The 22,980-nt window shown below is 51.1% G+C and overlaps 1 protein-coding gene across 1 annotated transcript in view; it reads left to right on the forward strand.

Annotated features, from left to right (window-relative positions):
* The first annotated feature begins 2,263 nt into the window (after nt 1-2,263).
* The window catches only part of JAM3 (junctional adhesion molecule 3), a 30,970-nt gene continuing 10,253 nt past the window's right edge, over nt 2,264-22,980 (forward strand). The window contains exon 1 of the mRNA XM_027727041.2: nt 2,264-2,323. Coding sequence (XP_027582842.1) covers nt 2,272-2,323 — 52 coding nt within the window. The 5' untranslated portion in view covers nt 2,264-2,271. The remainder of the gene's footprint in view (nt 2,324-22,980) is intronic.

Raw genomic sequence — 22,980 nt, forward strand, 5'->3', positions numbered from 1 at the left:
AGTCCTCCTGTGCCTCTCCCAGCACGGGCTCATCCCCAGTCAGAGCATCACAGAATGGTTTGGGTTGGAAGGGATCTCAAAGATCAGCCAATTCCAACCCCCCTGCCATGGGCAGGGACACTTTCCACTACACCAGGTTAATCCAAGCACCATCCAAACTGAAATAATTTGCTTTCCTTCTGCAGCACGGGGAGGACAGCCCAGCTAGAGACCTCCCATCCTTCCTCATCTCTTCTGTCTCATCTCTGCTCTTCCCTGATCAAGCTGCTGCTGGAAGTTAAAGTGGATCCTGACACCTCAGTGATTGCACTTTATAGCTGATTATATTCTCTGTCATCACATTTTACATCTCCTGTCAGGGCAGTCCAAACGGACTGTGTTAAAATGATTCCTTACTCAACAGGGACCCAGCCCAGTCAGCCCTAGAGTCAGGCTTTAAGCCATACAGTCCTATTAGGAGATTCCTTCCCCTTCATCCCCAGGGAAATGCCCCATCTGGCCATTAGAATTGATGATAGTCCCTGTATTAATCTCACCGGGCTCAGATCAGCCCTTTAAATCTACTCATTAGCATCTTGACTTAGATCTGCTACGTTATCGAGTTAAATACATTTTTACATCCCTTAATTTCTGCCAGCTCTGCCGAGCTGGTTTACAGACCAGAGGAGAGCTTGGCTTTCATTCCAGCTGCTTGATCTTCAACAGCTTCTTAATTACATCCTCATCAGACACTACTGACAGTCGGTGACGCATGAGCCAGCATTGACTCAGGCAGACTCGCTGAATTTGAGGAGACTGTCCCATGCTGGTATTTTCAGTTCCTTTCTGTTAATCAAAAAGGAAAAGGTTCTGGGGCACTTTTGAGGACCGCAGAGCAGCTCTCTGTGGATGCTCTCTGTGCAAAGCCGTTTTTCAGGGCAGAATCGCTTGGCTGTGTCAGAAAGAATTTGGTCCAGCACGAGGACTGGGGGAAGGTGTTCGTGCCCATTACAGGGGGTTGGAACCGGGAAAGATGTCCCTGCCCGTGGCAGGGAGTTGGAACGAGATGATCTTTAAGGTCCCTTCCAATCCAAACCGTCCTGCGATTCTATGACTCAGGAAACTCCTCGAGAGCAGCACCCTCTCCCCAGCTGTTTGTTTGTGTTTCTTGTTTACTTTAAGTTGTTGAAAGTTTGTAGTGAAATTCGCCGTTCAACGTGAGTTGGTTTTTTAGGGAAAACTATCAGAAAAATCACTCTTTAGAGGCTCTTGTTAAATACAGGAGGGAAACACCTACTTTAGAGCAAAACTTGGATGGGTTTTAAAACTAAAACGTTGCCTTCAAGCTCAAAACCACTTGAAGTTCTCCCAGCGCCTTACTCGGAGCTTCCCTCCCCGGCGCTCAACCAGCGGTCGGGACCGGACCCTCTCCCCACCCGCCGGGGGTCCCACTACGGGCATCATCCCCTCTCCCGGAGTCCCACTGCCAGGATCATCCCCTCTCCCCACCCGCCGAGGGTCTCACTGCCAGGATTATCCCCTTTCCCCCACTCCCGGGGGTCTCACAGGGGTCCCATTGCCGGGACCACTCCTCACCCTCCGGGAGTGCCCCGATCGGGATCAACCCCTCTCCTCACCCGCCGGGATCATCGCACTGCAGGAATCATCCCTTCTCCCCAATCCCCGGGGGTCCCACTGCCGGCATCATCCCCTCTCCCGGAGGTCCTACTGACGGGATCATGCCCTCTCCCGGGATCCCCGTGCCGGCATCATCCCCTCTCCCGGAGGTCCTACTGACGGGATCATCCCCTCTCTCCACCCGCTGGGGTCCCACTGACAGGATCATCCCCTCTCCCGGGGTCTCTCTGCCGGGATCATCCCCTCTCCCGGGGGTCCCACTGCCGGCATCATCCCCTCTCCCGGAGGTCCCACTGCCAGGATCACCCCCTCTCCTGGGGTCCCTCTGCCAGGATCGTCCCCTCTCCTGGGGTTCCGCTGCCGGAATCACAAATCCCGCATCCCGGCGTCCCACTGCCAGGATCACCCCCTCTCCCGGGGTCCCTCTCCCGGGATCGTCCCCTCTCCCCACCCGCTCGCTGCGGGTACCACCCCCCGGCCCCACGCCTCTCCGCCCCTCCGGGGGTGCGGTGGGTGCGGTGGGTGCGGTGGGTGCCCCCCCGGGCCGGTCCCGCCCCCGGGCCGGTCCCCCCGCGGTGCCCGGGCCGGCCCCGCTCCCCCCGCCCGCGGGCCCCGGGCATTGCGCAGGCTCGGCTCGGCTCCGCACACCCCATCATGGCGCTGCGGCGGCCGGAGCTGCTCCGGCTCCTGCTCCTGCCCCTGCTCGGTGAGTACCGCCCGCCACAGCCCCCCCGGCACCGCCTCGGCACCCGCCGCGCCCGCGCCCCGGCCCCGGGGGGACGCGCCGGCCCCGGCCCCGTCCCGGGGAAAGGGAGGAGGGATGCGCTGCCCCCGTCCCGATCCCGGGAAACGGAGGGGAGGAGAGATGCGTTAGCACTGTCCCGATCCCAGAGAAAGAGAGGAGGGATGCGCTGCCCCAGTCCCGATCCCGGGGGAAGGGAGGAGGGATGCGCTACCCCAGTCCCGATCCCGGAGTAACAGAGGGAGGAGAGATGTGTTGCCATCGTCCCGATCCCAGAGAAAAGAGAGGGAGAAGGGATGCGCTGCCCTGGTTGCGATCCCGGAGAAAGGGGGAAATGCGCTGCCCCGGTCGCGATCCCAGGGAAGGGAGGGAGGAGGGATGTGACCCTGGTCGCGGTCCCGGGGAAGGGATGCGCTGCCCCGGTCGCTATCCCGGGGAAAGGGGGAGATGCACTGCTCTGGTCGCATCCTGGGGAAGGGGAGGGATGCGCTGCTCCAGCTCCGTACGGGGCTAAGTGCAGGGAAGGATGCGCTGCCCCGACCCTCGCCCCAGGGAGCGCAGGGATGCGCTGCCCCCACCCCGGGGGGATGCGGGAGCCGCCGGGATGTGGGACGGGACGGGGCTGGCCGGCACCCAAGGACCTGCGGGGAGCGTGGTGCTTCAGGGACTGTGGGACACACACACACGCGACACAGGGGGAAACATCCCAAAACCCAGCTCAGCAAGGAGCGGGTCCAGGGCTGAGGGTGCCAGGAATGTGCAGGCTCGGCAGGCAGGCAGGGCGGACACTAGTGCCTATTCAAGACCAGGCACAGGCGCCTATTGTTCGGGGGGCCCCGCATGAATGTTTGCAGTTTTAATTGCAAAAACATTTGCTAATTCCGCTCAGGAATGAGTTTGGGCTCATTTGTTGTCTGGCTATTAATAACTGGGGGGATGAGGAGGGGGACAGCAGCCGGTGGGCTCGCGTGTCCCTCCCCCCTGTCCGCCCAGATGGCAGGAGGAGAAGATGGGATGGAGTGGGGTTGGGCTGACAACCAGCCCCTGAGTACCAAAACACCCATAACCCGTGTACAGACTCACCAGTAGCTGTTTTGGGTCAACTCAAGGCTGAAGTGTATTGAAATATTTCAAACAGTTTATCTGAGGACAAAAAACAATTCTCCAGTGACGCCAAACAGAGCCTCTCTGGGCCTCAAATAAAGTGAGGTTTGGGCACTATTCCCCAAAAGAGTCGGTGGAGGGGTGAGGAGATGACTGTGACACTCATCTGCAGTGAGGAGATGGTTGTCACGCGCCCCAGGGTCTGGTGTTCATTTGCTTTGCTGTGGTTTGTAGCAGAAGCAGTTTCAGCAGGAAAAGTCGGGAGTGCCTGATCCCTGAGCATCACACAGTTCTCTCCAGGTGCTGACTCTGGATTCAGCTTCTCCCTTTGAATGGGAAAAACGACAGACTTGGCACAGCTTTTCCTCACAGCTGCAGGGTAGAAAGGTGCCCCGTTTCCTTCCTCTGTTACGCTCAAGTGTCCTGTTGAATCCAGCCTAGAAACTTTCCTTGAATCCTGGAAACAAACTACAGATATTTCTACATTTCTTTAGAGAGACAATAGTTGCTGCAAAACAGCCAAACACCACTAGTTTCACACCTCTGCCTGAAAACATTTATCTGGTGAGTAAACCAAGTGGTGACAGGATTTGCTTTCCATCAAATTCAAAGGGTTATGGCCAAATCAAAGTGCCTCATCCTTTACTGATTTCCAGTAATTTTTAGATTTGGACTCAAAAGTCCCAGAGTGGGCAAAAGTGAGGCTGAGAATAAAAAAGTAAAGTGTGTTCCACTACACTTGACTTGAGGTGCTGAGGGCACCCCATTAAGTCAGGGTTACACTGTCAGCAGTGTGTAAAATTAGATATGTACTGGAGACTGCAGGGCTGGTGCTGGATAGTGGGATGGGAGTGTGACTGGAAGGATGTGTTTGTGCCAACTGGCTACTTGGTGGGGGAAAAAAAAAAAGGCATAAACAGAAGCAGACAAAGCTCACAAGATGCTGAGATCCCAAGCTGTCAAACTCTGACCTGCTCTAGACTCTGAGCTGCTGCTTTGACTCCCAAGTGTTGTGAGCTGGGGTTGCCTCCTCCAGTGTGTTATTGCCAGAACAAACCCTCTTCTTGATAGTGGCCTTAAAACATTGCCATAAAACGGGAACCAGTGAAGCGTGGAGCATTCAGTCCATTCCCAGCTCTAGGCACTAAAAGCATCTAAAGATTCTGCACATCAGGGAAATGCCATGGTCATAATTAAACCAGAGGAAGCTCTCGGAGGCAGCGATGGAAAGTGGGGCTCACAGCTGATACCAGTGCTGCCTCCTACCTTGAAGTCTCCTGTTGCCACCTTCCCTATGGAAACAAATATTTGGATTTTGAGGATTTTCACGGGCTGTGGAGACCTTCCCAAAACCCCCAAGTATTTCCTATTGAAAACAAAACATGCTGATACTTTATAGCCCTCGATGGGGCGATCTGGCAAGTCCCGGGCACATTTCAGTTTTAAAGCTCATTATGTTCAAATCTCCTTTCGATTTAATTCTGAGGGTTCAGTAATATGTTGGATTTTGCAAAAGGCTTTTTAAAATCTATGGAGTAGAAGTTCTCATTTCCTTCTTATTTTTTTTTTTTTATTTTTTTTAATATATGAAGTCCATCTGTCCCAGCCACCAACAACTGTTCCGAGTCAGCTGTCAGTGCCAAGAATCACTCACTGGAAATGTTGTTAGCTCTCTTGCAGTGATGATAAGTTGCTTGTTGGTATTTTCTGATGGGAAGTATTCGCAGGATTGCTTTCTTTTCAACAGGCAGTAAAAAAAATCGGGACAAATAGCTTTGAGAGCCCTGCCAAAATCAGATGCTTAATAACATCTTCAAAAAAATTCCTGGGAAGGGCTTGGTGTTCCTATTTGGGTAAGCAGTATCTGGCATGGCCACCAAAGAGTAGTTGGATGCACATCTCCTTTACAGCTGTTGACAAAAGAACGTGACACCAGCACATTCCCTCTTGCCCTGAATACTTCTGACAATTACTTGGTTGAAGCAGGTTCAGAGAGTAAAATGTGTTTTCTTTAATGAGGGGAAAGAGCTGGGGACTGAGATGTTGCTCTGCTCGTGAACTTGGGTTCTTTTACTGTTTGTTTTCACTGTACAAGTTGAATTCTGGGTCTCTTGGCCCCGCTGCAGCTGTTTTTCAGTTATCTGTCCTCACACTGAGGATTTGCACCAGGGACACGCGTTGAGCTGCCAAAAAATCACCTAAACAAGTAAACAAAGTGGAATGAGCCGCTACATTTAGCTCCACAAACAAGGGCAAAAGCTGCTCTACGTGAGGGCTGTGCCAGTTTGCCCCTAACTTTAGTCATCTCCAAAGGGCAAAGCAATGGTTAGCCCCCACTTGCTCCTGCTTTCCTTGCAGCTTGCTTGGATTATTGTTTAAGTTTCTCTTGCAAATTGGGCTGGCTGCTTTCTCATCCTCTGCCATGGGTGTTTGTGTGTTGAAGCAGAACTGGCCTCCCAGTTGTATATTTAGAGCTAATGCTTCACAGTTGATTGCATCAAGCCCTGATGATCTGGAGAAGGTTCGTGAACTCCTCACTGAGCCAGCCTGAAGTGGTGGGAGGGAGTTAGCAAAGGGAAAGATTTCCACAGGCCAACAGGATCCTGAGTCCTCAAGAGTCCTTGTCTGCAAAACAAGAGTGAGTGTTGCCAGCATGCCCCTCAACAAGATAAAACCACTGCTCTGTGCAAAAAGCCGATGGCCTGCTTGGAAACTGCTGTTTATATTAAAAAAAAAAAAAAAAGAGAGATGATTTCGAGATTATAAAACTAATTAGGATAATTACATTCTCAATCTGGCTTCTCCATCGACTGGAATATGAACTGCACCATCTTTTCCCAATCGATAAGGGCTGGTTGCCTTTCCTCTGAACCCCCGGGGAGTATCATGTTTTCATGAGACACAGGATCAACACCAGATTTCAACCACTAAAATGTCAGATCCGTGCAGTGGAGGAGTGAGGGTGTGTGCAGCAAAGCCCTGAGTCAGGACACGGCCCAACAACCACTTAATGGCTTTAATTGCACTAATGAACGTTCTGGACACGGGCTGAAATTTCACCCAAAGGGCCTGGTTTGCTGCTGGGTGCAGTTCTGGCACTTGGGGCAGAGGAAATACCTGCTGGGTCACAGTTCTCCAACTCCCTGCTGGAAACGAGAGGTTTCAGTTTCAGAAAAATAAATAATAACACGAAAACTGAACTTTTTTTTGGCCTGAAAGCTCGGGTCTTTGTTTGCTTCTGACCCTGCAGAGCTCTCACACCCACAGCAAAAAAAAAACCCCTGAGATGGGAGGTGTTGTTTGGAGAGTTTAATTCTTTTCTTTTGTAGAGACTTACCAAAATACATCTGTGGGGAACAGGACAGCACTCCATGGACTTCACCAGAATGTTGGTCTCAGGGATAACCAGCTCCTCACAAGCTTTTGCTTCTCGTTTTAGAGGTCAAGCAGCTTCCTTGGGGAATAAAGATTGAGGGAGGTGTATATTGGAGGTGTTTCCTGCACAGGAATGGCCAGCTGAGGTCCTGTTAGCACTTGGGTTGCCTTCCTGCATTTCCTGCTCTGAGGAAGCTTTGTGTGGCTCCTGTGCAGGAGCTCAGCTGTCCAGCACGAGGCCTGGGAGGGCAACACCAAGACAGCTGCAGAACAGGGCTGGTGTCCTGTTCTTTAGAGCAGCATCCTAAGCCAGGCCTTCAAATGTCTTAGGAAAAAAAAACCCAACATGCAAAAAAAGAGGTCTAGAGAGGCTGTTCCTCTGCAGATCTCCAAGCTCCTTCTCTGCTGTGTTGGGTATTGAAGGAAGTTGCTTTTGGTGCCTGTTCCAAACCAGAAAACCAGCAGAGAAAAGAGCAGCAGAGGCAGAAGCAAAGCTTGTAAATGGGAGTTGGTGAAAAAAATAAATAAAAAAATAAATTAAAACAAATCATCTCAGCAATTTCCTGAGAGCACAGTTGAGGCAGATTCCCATGAACTCACCTGTAAACTGCTGAGAGCTGTCAAATGGGAGTCCAGTCAACACTGGGCTGGCATTACCTAATTAAAAAGAAACGAAGCCACGTACGTGTTGTGACCTGACAGCCCACAGGTACTTCAGATAAGCTCAGAAAATTAATGGGAATTGTTCTGTCATGCAAGAATCACTTGTCACTATAAATAATACAAAGTATTGGGTCCTGTGGTGCCCTCATGGGATGGAGCACAGGGCTTAACACAGAGTCAGTTACGAGGGGAAATGAGGGGTTTTCAGAGCAGCTATAGGTGAAATTAAATTGTGTTCAGATAATGCTCAAGGTTTTCTTTTCTTTTTTTTTTTTTTTAAGTCATAAATCCTAGGGATTTCAGAGTTAAAGCCAGAACACGCTCTAACCTCCTCCCTTCAATGTACCTGATTATTACAACACAAATGTAAGATCAGTGGGTTTTTAAGAGCCCTCTTAATTCAGTTGGGCACAGCTGGCTCATGTGAAGACACTGAGCTTTAAAACTGCAACGTGCCAGGGACTTACTCTATCTTTGGCATATGGCTAAAAGGCAGCAGTTGATGATGTTCAGCAGTATTTTAAGATTTTTTTTTTTTTTAATCACGCTATTAAAAATATATTTTGGTGGACTAGGTAAGATTTTCTGCTGAGCTGGAGAAATCCACTGAAATCTAAGGGGATTTGTTCCAATTACTAGGCTGGGTTTCTAATGCCCATGACCTCTTCAGAAAATCCCTGCCTTAATAAACTTTGGGCAATTTCTTATATAAGTGGCCAGTATTTTGCAGAGAGGACGCAGACTGGGACACTTTTAGGCCCTGTTTTGAGGGGTGGAAGTGTAATACTTATAAAAATTCATGCCTGTTGAAAGCATCTGACTTCCCTGCTCACTCCCCCGCTTGAGACACCTAATTCCCAATGCCATTTTTGACAGCCTTGCCCCCTGTACCTCAGGACTTACAGCCATGAAGTCCTTCAGTGGTTGCTGAGGGAGCGCATAAAATTCCACGCGTCCAAAGCAAGTCAGGGGTTGTGTTTCATTAGCAATACAGAATAAGGCTGGCGAGCAAGGTCATGCAGGAGAGCTGTTTGGAGAGCCAAGCTTACCTTTTAACAGAGAAATAGTGCTCAGCACAGCAGTCCTGCTTTTTATTCCCAGCAGAAAGGTTCCTGCCACTTCTCATCTCTCCGGGGTGGCTCCGGTGTTCTCTGAGACCTCGAGTGGAGGTGGTTGCACAGCAGAGGACTTAATGATTTTGTCTGCATGTGAATGTACGAGGCTCTGCTTGATCTTTCAGCCCAAAATCACCCACGGAGACAGTATTTCTGTTTTGCTGGGATGTTATCCTTGAAAAGAACACGGGTTTGATGGATGTTACTGCTGTTCCCTGCATTACAGCAGCATGCATGGTTTCTGCACACGGGGCTGTTTGCTGGGTGCTGCCAAAAAAGAAAATAAAAGAAAAAAGCCAAAACTCTGTACCAATTTGTGTCCTCACTCACTGAAAGCTCCCCAGAAGATTAATTCATGGTGCTGCTGGGCTGCCATAAAGATGAGCAGCATTCCTTGGAGTGTGGGATGGTAAAGGCTGAGTGAGCTTGAATCACAGCAGTGGAAAGAACCCCAGTGTCCACAGCAGCTCTTCCACGGACCCCAGGGTCCATTAAGGAGATTGTTGCCTGCTAATGGACTTCCTCCCGAGGCTCTGGCTGCTAACACTCTCCTGAATGATTTCCGGGAGCCTTCACAGCAGGGAAGGTGTTGCAAAGTCCTGCAGCTCTTGCTGCTTCTGTGAAATAGCTTTTATCCCCTCGAAGGAACTTAGCAGCAGCTATTTTTAATACACATTTAAATCTTTGCTTTAATCTTATTCTTCTGTATTGATCTCTGCAGAAGCTCAAAGATAAATATTTATTCAAAACCCACCACGTTGTTTGGGGTTGGTTATTTTTAGAGCCTGGAAAACATCCTCTCTGTAGTAGTGAGGGCATCTTAGAAAGGGAAGTCCCAGCTCTGTGCTCTGGACCTCTGGACCAGCCCTGGCTTCCCCAGCCCGTGGGAGTCCCTGGTCCTTGGAAGAGTGGGTTGTTGAGGTGTTCAGATACCAACAGCCAAGGTGGGAGGAGTAAAACATAACCCTGTGGTGGAGTGATTGCTCTGTGCTTTGCTGGCAGGACTGGACACACGTGCCATGAAGCAGGTTGGCTTCACCCACCATGGATCTCCCTGTTGATGCAGAGGCTCCTGCAGCAGAGGAGGTGCTGATTTCCCTCCCTCTTTGGCCTTGGCTGCTCTGCTGAGGTTGCACATCGATGGGGCTGGGCTGGTTTCTCGGGGAGCAGGGAGGCAGTGGCTTATCTCCTGTCTTGTGCAGGAGCAAACAGCTCTTAGTTGGCTACAGCCTGGTCAGGGCTGATGGGGTTGCCTTTGAACTGGCGATGTGGAGATGAAAGGCAGAGTGCCTTGTAATCACCTCCTGAGCCTCATGGGCTCTCCCTCGAGCAGAACTGGCTGTTTGAGTTGGTAAGCATCCTTATGGAGCTGGTGTTTTCCCTTTATTTTGGCCAGTTTTCAACATCCCATAAATAGCAGGGCAGCGTGGAGCTCTGCTGCCAAAGCTGCCTTCTGTGTGCTGGAGGGGAGGTTAAACCAGGTACTAACATCTCTCCTCTTCCATCAGGAATCCTCTGTTGGGCCTGGCCAACACACAGCTGTCCTCACCCACGGGCACCACGTGCTCTCCCACACCACAGGGCAAGATAAGCCCTTTGAAGTCCGTGCTGGGGCTGGCAGCAGCTTCTGAGGCACCCGGGGACCCCCCTTTCTCAGTTGCCAACTGCTCCTTGAGTTCCCCAAGCCAACAGCTGAGCTCTGACCAGGGCTGATCAGTCTGAGGGGCTGGAGCACTGGGGCCTTGCCAGGGGACAGAGGGGACTCCAGATTCCAGTTTATTTGTGGTGTTTAATGAGCATGGGAGGATCTGGGGGCTCTTTCCCCACACGGTGCCAAGGCGTCATCGTCGCCACGAGCATCCCGCTGTTGGTCCACAATAGGGATTGTTCTCCTCCCTTGGGCAGGCTCCTGGTGTTCTGCTGCAGGCTCCTTGATCCTCCTCTCTCTGCAAATATTTGGAACAGATCCTGCTTGGCTGTTTTGACAGTTTGACTCAGCTATTAAATGACAAAGGCAAGCTGGACCCAGGTTCACCGTGATTACAAGTAGCTCTACAAAGAGGGGAGATGAGGGTCAGATTCAGACACGGTGCTCTGGGGAGAGGTCCTGGCCTCGATGTGTAGAGCTGGAGCTGGGTTGCATGCAGCAGTTGTGCCTGCAGCATGCGAGGGGATCTCCTTCTTGGCTGTGACACTGCACAGTCCCGAGGAGAGCGTGGTTTTGGAGTGACAAATATGTCATAATTCTGGCTGCTTACATATTTCCCAAGAGCTTCTCAATTCCTGGCTCATGCTCGGTCACTTCTGAGGCACACATGCCATACATCTCACATCTGCCACTCAGCTTCAAGTTCTGGACGTGAGGCAAAGTCTATCTTTCCTACAAAGGCTTCCCTCTTTCCAGCTTCCTTTTGGTGTCTGTGTCCCTTGTTGAGAAGCAGTAGCTCCTTCAAAGAAATGCAAGGAAGCCCATTTGCAGAATTTACAGCTGCTTCCCCAGCCTTGAGTGTCCTCCTCTTTAGGAGCAAGCTGTTAAGCATGTTCTTAAGTGGGAAGATAAGTGGTGTTATGATCCTTTCATCTTCTGGCTCAGAGCAGGCTGTAGATATCTGATAAGGGGATGACAGCAAGGAAGATGCATAGGCACCTTTGGATTTAATTCCTACTTTGCAAGGCAGTCTTGAAAGCACATCTCTGGTGGGAACACAGGCTGGGAAAATAAAGCTGGTCCTTCCCTTCTCAGCATATGTCTTTCCCTCATGTCTCTGAGGCAGATCCTCTGTGTGTGCCAGCAGAGCTGGTGCAGAGGGAGCTGGGTTCTCCATTTCTGAGCCCTCCTTCTGGTGCTGACACTCGAGGGACTTGGCTTGGCTTGTCTCTAGACACTGTTTCGGCTGGTGATTTCATTCCCACATTCCTTTTTTTTGGCAGGTTTGAGCCGTGCTTTAAACAGGGCTGCATTTGCAGTCTCACACGTGAGATGCATTCCTGGGCAGGGGGCTGGGGGACAGCACCCATCAGCTTCACGGGGGTGAGAGTCTTCAGATCACTCCTGAACAGACTGTGCATTCAGTTCCAGAATTCCTGCTTTAGTCCCCTGTCTGCTGGCTGAAACAGGTGGCAAGCACATGCCTGTAAGGGTCTGTGTTGGGGGTGGTCTTCAAGGTCAGCTGTATCCTGCCCACATTCCTGCTGGGTCCCTCCACCTCATCCTCTGGCCCAGCTGGCTCTGGGCCACCCAGCCCAGAGGTTCCTGACCACGAACACGCGCTGATTGTTGGACAGAAACCACTTGAAAGTGGTGTTTGTGCTGCCCAAGCCTGTGCCAGCCTGCTGTGTGTTCCTCCAAGGGCAAGGGGTTGGGGCAGAATGTGTCCAAAATTCACTGCCACCTCCGGGGCACTCACACTGAGCATCCCATGTCCTCGGGAGAGGAGACAGCCCTTGTGCAGCTCCAGGATGTGGCAGGAGAGGCTTCTTCCACAGTAGGACTCTCCACAGTCTGTGCTGGCAGCAGTGGTGGCTGTGCAGGTGGAGCTGGTGAGCTCCTGGACACGCCAGACCTAGGGACAGAGGGGAAAGTTGAGCTGCTTGAGTCAGGGAGTTCTGTGGCAGGGTTTTGGCACAGTCTGCAGGCAGATCCAGAGGAGGCAGTGCCTAGTGCCCTGAGAAGCCCATATCCAGGTGCTGCTGTTGAGGGCTCTTCCAAGGAGCCCTGCCTAGTGCCAGGCTTTTCCGAGTGCCTGCTGCTGTTGTGTTATCAGGGACTTCTGCTCCCTGCCCTCTGCGTGGTGCCAGGTCTTTCACAGGTGAGGCTACAAACCTTCCCAAGGCAAACCCCACCTATCTGCCCCACGAGCTTTCTCTGGGGAGCTGCTGCAGCTCAGCAGGGCTGGCTTTGCCACCCCAGAGCTCTGAAGTGTGAACAGAGGCTGCAACTCCCTCGGCCCCCAGAGCCTCTGCACCTCTGCTGTTACTCAGCACTTTTCTCTGACAGGGAATTAAGTAGGATTTCTGGGTCATTGTGGGCCTGTCAGGAGGAATCGTCTCCTGTAGACCTCATTATCAAGGCTCTTTCTGCAATGCCAGACTTCAGAACAATTGCAGCCTGGTTCCCTAAACACTGACTAATGAGACAGAGCTGTTAGCAGCAGTTTGCTAAATAAAGGCTGTTTCTGCCTGAGACAGAATAAAGCCAGACGGGATTTTCTTAGCTGTCTCTCACACAGAAGGTATTTCAAAGGACCCTTATTAAAATAATGAGCTAGATCTTGCTCTTGTGGTGGCTGCATGGGGTCAGTGCTTGATGCTAGTGCCAGATGCTTCCCCACAGCAGTGGCTTCAAGTAACTTGTGTTCAAGAAACCTAAAAACCTCTCCAGCTCCCTTGGTTTCAAGGTATTTTGAGCGTTCCCCTGAGCTCCTGTGCCTTGGTCCTGCTGTGATAGTAGCTTGCTCCCTCTTGGTGGTCAAGCTGACCTTGGGTGCCTCAGGAAGATACTTTTTGATCTCCAGGTTGTAGCAGAGCTTGCTCAGCATTCATGGAGATGGGTTTGGAATGGCAAGGGATCCAGCACTCAGAATGGGAGGGACAAGTGGGACAAGTGTATGGCAGCTTTTGAAAGGAGCTGGAGGTTTGCAGCTTGCTCAGGTGAGAGCAGAAGGGATGTAGCCCCCACCTGTAGCGTGAAGCCAGGTAACTTCTGCTCATGTTCCTGTAATGAGATTTTTCATCCTGCCTCTCCTCTTATCGTCAGAAGGCCCTGGATTAGAGATAAACTCCGAAGCATGATGGGATGGGTCCTTGCCTCTGGCTGGAGCAGGCACAGGAGAGCTGGGGATTATTACTTGGCCAGTTTGCAGGTTTGTTTGAAGGGGTGCTTTGATGTAGCAATGGGAGTCCGTGGAAGGCAAACGGTGTCTAGACAGGTTTTTCCTCACTCACTGTTGTTATCTCTGAAGCAGCAGAAGTGTTGCCAAACAGGCTGAATGGCTCCAGAAGCAGAGCTATTTCTAGAAAGATGGAATGTGATTTTTCAGGAGAATCCAAAGGAGCTCTTGCTGGATCCTCGTTGAACCTCCAGCTGGATCCTCGTCGAACCTCCTGCAGGTGGAACTGCTCCTCTCTGTGCTCCAGGCACTGCCTGGATCAGTTAATTGCAGGTAGATGCTCCTAAGAGCGAGCAAGCGGAGGTCAAGGAGGTGGCTGGTGGATTTCCAGGTGAGCTGGCACGGCAGAGAGGTCCAGGAGAGGTGCACTGAGCAGTGCCATGGCCAGCGGGTCGGGAATCCAGGGCGGCAGTCGATTTTGGCAGCAGTACCATGCTGAAATAAGATGCCCTTGGTTTGGCAAGCTGGAGGCTGCCAGGACTTGCCCAGCGGAGCTGGCCTGTGTGCCCAGTGACAACTGCAGCCAGTGGTTCAGTGGCACTGGGAGGGAAAGCAAAGGCAGGCCGGGATCGAGAGAGTTGTTGCTGGCTGGCAAGCCCTGCTCTCAGCGCTGTCTCAGCTCTGATCTGCCATCTCCCCCGGGCTGTTTGGGAGGGGAAGTGGAGACTGGATTCAAATGCCTATTGTCTGTCCTTCAGCTGGGAGCAGAGCCAGCAGAGAGAGCGGTGCTGGCAGCATCTGATACAGGGGGCAGATGTGAGGGGAACATACTCATCCGTGAAACGCTGGCACTGGGATTTTCAGAGGAGCCTCAAAGGTTAAGTGCCATGTGTTGGAATGTGTACATGGAGGTCAAGAGAGGAATCCGGGGCTCCTGGGATTCCTGCAGGGCTTGGGGAAGCTTTTTGAAGGCAGCTCTTGCCACTGGGACAAGCCCTTGTGTGGCATCTGTCAGGGTTCCTGCTGTCCTGGGCCCCATTTGTTTAAGCGTGGCCGGGCAAAGCCACACCGTGCCAGGTCTGATCTCACCTGGGGGCCTTTAGGGGTGCTCAGGTGAGCTCAGCCTGGCTCCCCACTCCTGGAGCCAGCTGCCAAGCCTTCTCCAAGCAGGAGCTGAGAGCAGAGTTGTTTCCTGACCCTGCCAAAGGAGGGCTCAGCCACAGGTTTCAAGCCGAGCTGGAAACTTGGCACTGAGGCGCGGAGCAGCAAAGAGCCCAGCTTGCTCCTCTGTGTCAGGGTTGGCTTCTGTACTGCTGTGGGGAGTGCAAATATGTTCCCAATCTGTTTGCTTCACTGACATGACTCCAAGACACACAGGGAACAGATACACTGACCAAGAAGGGGCCATTGTTAGAGGGACCTTCCTGACTGTGGCTCTGCTGTACCCGGCGCTGCTCGACTTCATCCCCGGCATCCAGAGGGCTCAGTCCTCCCAGGGATCCCACATTAGCACAGACAAGCCAGGGGTTTGTTCCTGTTTTACTCAATTTGTCCACCCGTGTGCCCTGATCTGGCCTTTTTGATTTACATGCTGATCTCTGGCAGGCAGGTATTAAATCAGGCTGTAGATAAAAGCAGTTACAAGCGTTGCTTCCCTGAGAACCACCCCAGACATCCACTGACACATTGCTAATTGCACCCAGGCAGACAGATAACTCCCTGTGCTGGAGGCTCAGGAGCCAGAGGAGGGAGGGATGGGCTGATGGACAGGTTGGGGTTTTGGCTAAGGAGGGATAAAGGCCCCAAGAAAAGCAGAGAAGAGGAAGGGAGTTACCTCATTTGTTTCCAGCAGCCAAGGCAGGGTTGTCCTCTGAGAGGTATTTCCTTAAGCTTTATACAGTCCGAATTTAGTTGCAACTTTTATGAACAATAAAGGCTTCCATGGTTTCCCTTGGAGGAGCTGGAATGAATCCAAATAGATTGCAGTGCTGAGAAGCAGATCCTGTTATTAATATCAGCCTAATAATTTCTTTCCATCTCCTTCCCACCTTTTTTCCCATTCACATTCCTAGAGCCTTCAGCCAAGTTACCAAGTCCAGTCTGCCCCCTTCTTCAGCTGTCTCTGACTCTGCAGGCCAGATTGCAGCCTCCCCTGGCTTTTTAGGGTCTGTGAGGGCATTTAATATGCCTGCACCATGCTGGGATGGGGACTGTCCCCCATTCCTCAGGAGAGACCTGGCAGTGTGACACAAAACCCCCAAAGCTGGCAGGACAACGGAGCAGAGCTGAGCTTAACTGGGGACCAGCACGTGCTGCTGGGCCTGTGTCTCTCTGGGAAAAGGGCCTCTGACCAGGACTCGACTGGGAGCATTCGGCTGAGAAAATTCTCTGCTAAAAATAGCAGCAGATGATGTTTAAAGAGGAAAACAAGTCAGGGTCTGGGAGAAGTTAGTTCCCAGATACGTGGCTAATTCAACTCCCCCAGGACAAGCAATCTCTTAACCCCTCCGTGCCAGGGCTCGTTTCTGCTCCATTAAACAAGCTTGCCTTGGTCAGGAATCCAGGCTGGGACAAGCCAGGCTGGGTTTTGTCCTCATTCTTTGCTCTGACACAGCGCTGCTCCCCTCCCTCTTCCCCTGCTCATTTATGCCAGCATCTCCCTAATAGCTCTCTGTGTCAACGCTTTTCATCTTTATCTGTCTGTGCCTTCGTTTGGGCTCCCTTTAATTCCCCGATGCACTTCCCAAGAAAATAATCTCCTCTGAACCCTGCGGCGCTTCTCCCCGCGCAGGTTTGCACAGCCTGATGTTAACAAGGTAAGTCTTCTCAGATCTGCTCGTGTGATTCGGGGCTGCCCCCAGAATCACGTCTCCCCAGCTCACACGACGTCTCCAGGATGCCTTTTTTTTCCCCACCCCGGTAGAGCCGCATCCTTTGTTCTGACGGGTTCGCTGCAGAGCTTCAAAGCTGCCTCACAGAGGCAGGGCCCCACCTCTCCAGCCTGGAATGACGGCAGTGGAATCACAGGCTCTTGGTCTCACGCTCATAGGCAGATGTGAATGTTCCCTGGGTGCCTGCAGCCAGCCCCTCGCAGCGTTCATTTGTACGTGTTTTGTGCGGCGCATTAGCGGGACAATTGCGGTTTATACCCGGGGCTAGAATTACACACACGCAGAAAAGGACAAAAATTATACTGTAAAATTGGAGGAAATGTTCTTAAAACGAGAGCTGCTTTCGGTCTTGTCATAAATGATTTCTCTGTGTGCTTGCTCACGCCCTCTCCTGTTCCCTTCTCCAGCCTACTCTCGGCTCTTGGCTCTGCTGGCTGCTGCTCTCTTCCCAACTCCCATTTTCCACAGGAAGATGACATGGTTGGGTCCCCGATAAGCAGAACTTGAGATCCGTGTTTTGCTGGTCAAGCTATAGGCTGGAGGAGAAGGGAGGATCAGGAGATTAGAGTCACAGACAGAGGAATAGAGGATTAGAGGCTAAACCCCTCCAAGTCTCTGTATTGATGGTTGGGACACAGCCAGGCTCTGAGGAGCATTGCAAAGCCTGGTGCTGATAGCATATCCGCTTAGTTCCTGTCTTTGCATTGCAGGCAGCTTTTTGAGATACGTGTCCTCATCAAAAGCCAGGGTCAGGCAGGTACCAGGCATCCCAGCTCCTGGGGAAGTCAAGTACCTGCTGAGATCAAGTCTGTGCGTTGGCTGGCGCGGAGCCTGGAAAACGTCACCCTGGCTTATGAGATTCTCAGCAATCCTCGAGTCAAATTCCCACACAAGACAAAAATAAAGGAACTTGCCCCTTTTCCCTTTGCAGCTCGTTCTGTGTCCCTGATCCTGGCCATAGATCCCTGTCATGTCTCGCTGACCCCGCTCTGTCCTGGAGACATCCCTCAGCATCTGTGGGCTGCAAGGAGAGTCCTGCTGGGAGGGAGGGAGAGGACGGGGGGGGGGGAGGACCATTGCCCCTGGCTCTTGTGACAGTTATCTGCTGGTTCCCTCCCACTTTGCACTAATTTGGTATCAGCATCTGCCACTTTGGGGAGGAAGGGGACTTGCTGAAGTGAGAAATAACGTAGGATGTGCCTGCATGGCAGTTCTTGGGGCTGGGAAACAATGGAAGGCAAGTGGGAATAGGCAGGAAGGGTTGGTTTCAAATCTGCCCTTTGCAAAAATTCCCACTTCTCTCCAGTGCTCCCTATCTTTGTTCCTGGGATTTGCTGTTGCAAGGCACTCTCATCTGGTAAACAGGTCACACAGAATGGCATATCCACTGCTGGCTGAGATAGCATGTTCCTTGCTCTTCCTGGCTTTCATTCCTCAGTTTTTTCCTCTAGTGAACTGGAACTGTACATCCTCACTGAGTTACAGGGGACACTGAATTTGAAGGGATCGAGGCTCAGCTGAGAAATGTGCAGCACTTGGATAGATGAAGATGATCATGGGGACAGGTTCCTCAGGGTTCCAGGGGCCCATCCAGCTGTATCCCTTGGGTCTTCATGCCCTAAAGCAGAGGTGGGGATGAGTTGACCTCCTGGGACCCCCTCATGTCCCATTTTCTGTGACTGCACTGATTTTCATGGTCCTTACTGGCTGTGAGCCAGCCCAGGTTGAAGGTGTAATTACAGTGTCCATTTGTTAATGAAAATGGCCAGACCAGTGCTCAGCACAGTGTGACTGGTTTGATACGTTCCCGGTCAAGTAATCTGTATTTCTCATCTGGTTTTTGCCAAAACCTTGGTGCAGCTGTAATTAGAAGCTCTCCTGTCTGATGGCCATCCCTCAGAGCCACCCAGCAAGGCCACCTGCCCTTGTTTTTTCCTCCTGGAGAGTCAGCCTAGCACTGGAAGCGCAAGTCATCTGTGTAAGGGGCTTGACCTCAGAGGCCAGCAAGGCATAAGAAGTGATCTGGGCAGGACTTAATCCCCTGGTCAGTGGTATCTAATGCAACACAGAAGCTCCATGCCCCGTTCCCTGTTGCTTACACAAGGAAAACAAGACTTTCAGTTCAGCCTCATGTTTTTTGGTTTTGGGTTTTTTTTTTTGAATGGGAGAAGTAATTCAGCAATGCAAGGGCTGGTAGTAACAGCCTCATCTATGCACAGCTTTCTTATTCATGCTTCCTTTCTGGTCCCTTTCCATTACCCTTCATCCCAGATTTTCAGGGCCAAATTCTAACTCTTTCCATCTTCTCTTAGATCTGAAGATGGCCTGAAATATATTCCAGAAGGAGATGCAATCTGACATGCTGGAAACTCTCTAGCTCTTGCTGCTTCCATCTTAATCTCTTTTAAGTATTAGGCATTAGTCATCCACACAAATATTGCTTCCTTCCCGTCTTGCATGTACAGTCAGTCCTTTCCAGGAGAAGAGCCAGAAACCAGGGGATGAACTTGGGAAAACAGGAGAGCTAGGACCAGATATTCACGGATTAAGATGTTGGGCAAGGCTTGTGCATCCACATCTGCAAAATATTAAATGTCCATCTTCTCCTTGATGGCAGCAGGGTGTAGATCCCTTAGTGGAGCTCGTATCTCCAGCCATGACTGTTGGGACAGGTGAAAACCTGTTTGAATGAAATTGGGATCAGTGTGCTAAGCCCTTTAGCCTGGGAGCTTTCTGCTCAGGTTGCCAGCCACCAGCTCACCTCTGCTCCCTCCTAAAGCATCTGTGCCCCCCTGAGGAGAGCAGAGCACGAGAACGTGCTGGAGGACGAGGTCCAAGCTCAGCAGGTCCGGCCAAGAGCTCAGACTTGGGCTAAGACCATAACTTTGAGCTCTGCCTGCTCATCCAGCTGTGCAGCACGGCTCAGGGTGTCTCCTCCTAGCCTGGGCCTAAGGATTTGCTGAGTGGGTGGTGTGTAGATCTGATCCTGAGAACAGGCTGTCTCGTTTCTGTGAGGGTGTAGATGTGTAGGACCTTAATACCTGATCTCTAACCACGCTGCAATGCCATGAGCACAACAGCAAGCAGAGGTTGTGAAACTCTTAGCTCCAGAAGCCCTGATCAGATGGTGATTTGAGACAGTCTGTCTGCAGCTGCATCCCAACGTGATGAAACCAAGCCTGGGGAAACCATCAGAAAGCTCTGTGTGGTCTTCACAGGCAACACCCACGCTCCCCTCCCTGCACGGGAGAGAGGGGGAGTGTTTGGCTGCAGAGGAGGCTGCTTTGCAGAGAGGCTTTTGTCCTAAGAGGGCTCCAAATCTCCTCAATGCCAACCTGTTTCACTCCTGAGGGTGGGTGTGCTCTGCTGTGTGATTAGGAGGTAGAACAGTAAATCCTCCTGTCCAAAAAGGGGGGAAAGACAAAAAGAAAATGAAAGAAGAAAAGAGGGAGAGGGAAAGAAAAAGGAAGGAGGGAAAAAAAAAGACTGTGTGCATGGCCTGGGTGCTAATGAGCCTTCTCTGCAGCAAATACAGTCAGACTGGTCTTTAAGGTCCCAGTTTAAGTCAGGAGATTTAAATCAGGAGATTTAAGCAGGTTAAGATTTCGTTCCAGAACTGCCTATACTCTATTTGAAAGTCAAGCATCTCCTCACCTTCTCTGCTGGTGAACAGGAAGAGAGCGAATTAAGAGCAAAATCCCAAATTACATCTTCAGATGAACACAAATGCTTGACTGTCCTCCACACAACTTCATCCTGTAGGGTCCTGGTCCTGCTGGGACCACCAGACCCTTGTGATCAGCATTTCAGAAGAGGGGGCCAGCAGCCAGCTACCTAAGAGGAGGAGGAAAGCAAAAGCCTGGACCACGTGGAATGCCAAAGCCTGCTCTGTAACGTTGCATTTTTCCTTCTCTGGGTTAGTTATGCCTCATGCTCCCTGCCCAGGCGGGCACATCTCCCCTGTTTGGAGCTGGCACCCTTTTAGCTGAGCGGTACAAGCCCTGCATCTAAAATAAGCCACGCTGCTTTATGATAGCTGGTAAAAATAAAGCTTTACCAGCACAAGCAGCTATAACAGCACAGAGGATTTACGACTGAGTGGGTTTTTTCCAGGGTGGGCTGGCCACAGTCTGGTGATGGCCTTTTTATAACCGTTATCAGCTCCCACACAGACCAGGTCCATCTGTTACTTAATTTGGACGGAGACACTCCTAAGCTTTTGTTCACTAATCACTCGCTGCACATCTACATTGTTCTCCAGCAGGGCAGCCCACCCCGGAGCCAGGCTTGGCTTGCTGATCTCAGGGAGACACCGTGGAAAAATGGAATAAAAAAGGCATGCAGCTCACTCAGGTCACTGGACCAGCTCCCTTCTCTCAGCTTGAGGGGCTTTGAACCTGCCACTTGGGTGCCAGAGCAAACATACAACCAGCTCCTGGGGCTGGAAGTTAAGACTGAGCACTACAAAAGGTTTATGCACCCATTATAAATCCAGTCTTTATGTATCACAAGTACGTTTAAGTCCCTTGAGCTATTCTTGAAGCTCCAAAGAACAGGACAAAAAAATCCCCCAAAATATAACCAAAAAATGCCAAACACACTGGTCTCTCATTGCTGTGCCATGCTGTGTTGTCTGCCCTGCACCACCTGGCACAAGTTGCATTGTATGATCACAAAGAGACACACTGGGGATAGAGAGGAGGGGGGATAAAGAGCCTGGAGCACTGGGAGACAAAAGGATGGATATTTCGAGGCAGATGGTCAGATGTTCCTGAAAGGGCTTATGGTGATTTCCTCAAAATAAGCTGCGGGCAGAAACCCGGCCTCCCCCTTCCTTGTCTTGTCTTACCCAGCCCAGCTCTGCGTGGCTTCCTCCGCTCTTCCTCTGGGGTTTTCCCCCACATTTCACCATCAGCTTCCTCCCTGCACACACACACAACCCCTGGGAGGCAGGGACAGGGCTGGGGGCTGCTGTCCCTCACAGCTCTCCTGCCTGGGCTGGCTTTATCCCCGCCACTCCCAGGGTGGGGATGGATGCTCCAGGGGCACCTCCAAACTGGCAGCCAACAACGTGCCGACGTGCAGAGGGTTCAGCTAACACGTTTTAACACCTAACAACATATCACTGGCTCAGTAGCTCTCCTGCTACACTGAGTAACCACCCGGAGAGCCAAGATGCTTAACAAGGCATGTGGTTTATCGCAGCATTCCCACATGGCTTAGACACGCTTTGAATTGCAAATCAAGCAAGGGCTTAGTGATGATGGACACCTCAAGCAAGGCATATTTTTGTTGGTTTAGTGGGCAGGTGTTTAAATACAGCTGCGTGGTTTTTGTACTGCTTGTGCCTGACAGTGCATTAACTAAAATTACCGTATCAGATAACCGCGATATCGAGCGATGCTGCAGCACAGACTGTTGGCAGCAACTCATCCCAACTGTTTCCTGGTCATCCTTTTACTTTGCCTGCAGTTCTTCAGGAACACTTCACCCCCTCTTCAAGTTTCTGCCTGGAGTTTTCAAGCAGAGACGGGGATGGAAGGAGATGGAAGGTCAGGCTTGGCTTTGAACGGTTCAGAGAGAGGAGATTTAACACATCAAGTTGTCTATAAAGCTGCTTTTTTTTTTCAGTATAGCATTTTAAAATGATTCAGATAACATGAGTCACAGTAACAAGCATGGGCTGGATCTCTTTAGCTGAAAAAAAAAAAAGTGCCATAAGAAAATGCTATAGACTTCACTGCCTTGTCCTGGATTCTATTTTGGAGGACTGATGACATTTGGGATTCAACCATATGTCTGGCTGATTCTGTAGCACATACAGATCTGGTAGGTATTCAGGAGTGTAGAACATACAGATCTGGTAGGATTTGGGAGATGCAGCGCACAGAGATCTGGTAGGAGCTGGGAGATGCAGCACATACAGATCTGGTAGGAATTCAGGGATATCGAACATACGGATCTGGGAGGAATTCAGGGATGTAGAACATGCAGACCTGGTAGGTGCCTCTGCTGTGGCACATATGCTGCTCTGGAACTGGAATTCATGGCTATTCCTGCTGTTCTCCAAACCCTGGGTGCCTTTGAAGTGAGATTTACATAACACCAAACCCTTGCTGCTTATTTGCACTGGGCTAAAGGAGGCCTATAGGAACACCTTTGGAACACTCCTTTCAAAAGGTGGCTTAAGCACTAATGATGATTTAACACTCAGAACAAAGCAACCCTTAAGTGTGGTCACTGAAGGGACAACCCTTGCCCACAGCAGGGAAATGGGACAGGGCAGGGGTCACCCCAGCACTGATTTACAGACATCTGGGGAGCACTGGCTTGGTGAAGATTCCTGCAGCTCCAGGGAGACTGGAGAACGAGGCATACCCAAAAGTAATGCTAAGAAGAGCTATTAAGGCACTCTGCCCCTGCTCTGCAGTCTGTATGGTCACTTGAGGTTTGTGTTTTGGTTTGCTGTCGCCTTCTTGTAATTTAGAACATGCTACTTGCAGCATTCTGCCACAGAGAGGAGAATAAATCTGTCTTAGCAGTGATTTAAGGAGCCACATTGATCTCTGCCCACGGTCAATACACGTAATAATGTCAGAGCCTCTCACACAGTCTCCAAGGACTCAGCTTCTGCCTTAAAATTT

This window comes from Pipra filicauda, unplaced genomic scaffold (genome assembly GCF_003945595.2).
Source record: "Pipra filicauda isolate LSUMZ 115617 unplaced genomic scaffold, ASM394559v2 scaffold182_size1470994_pilon, whole genome shotgun sequence".
Lineage (NCBI taxonomy): Eukaryota > Metazoa > Chordata > Aves > Passeriformes > Pipridae > Pipra > Pipra filicauda.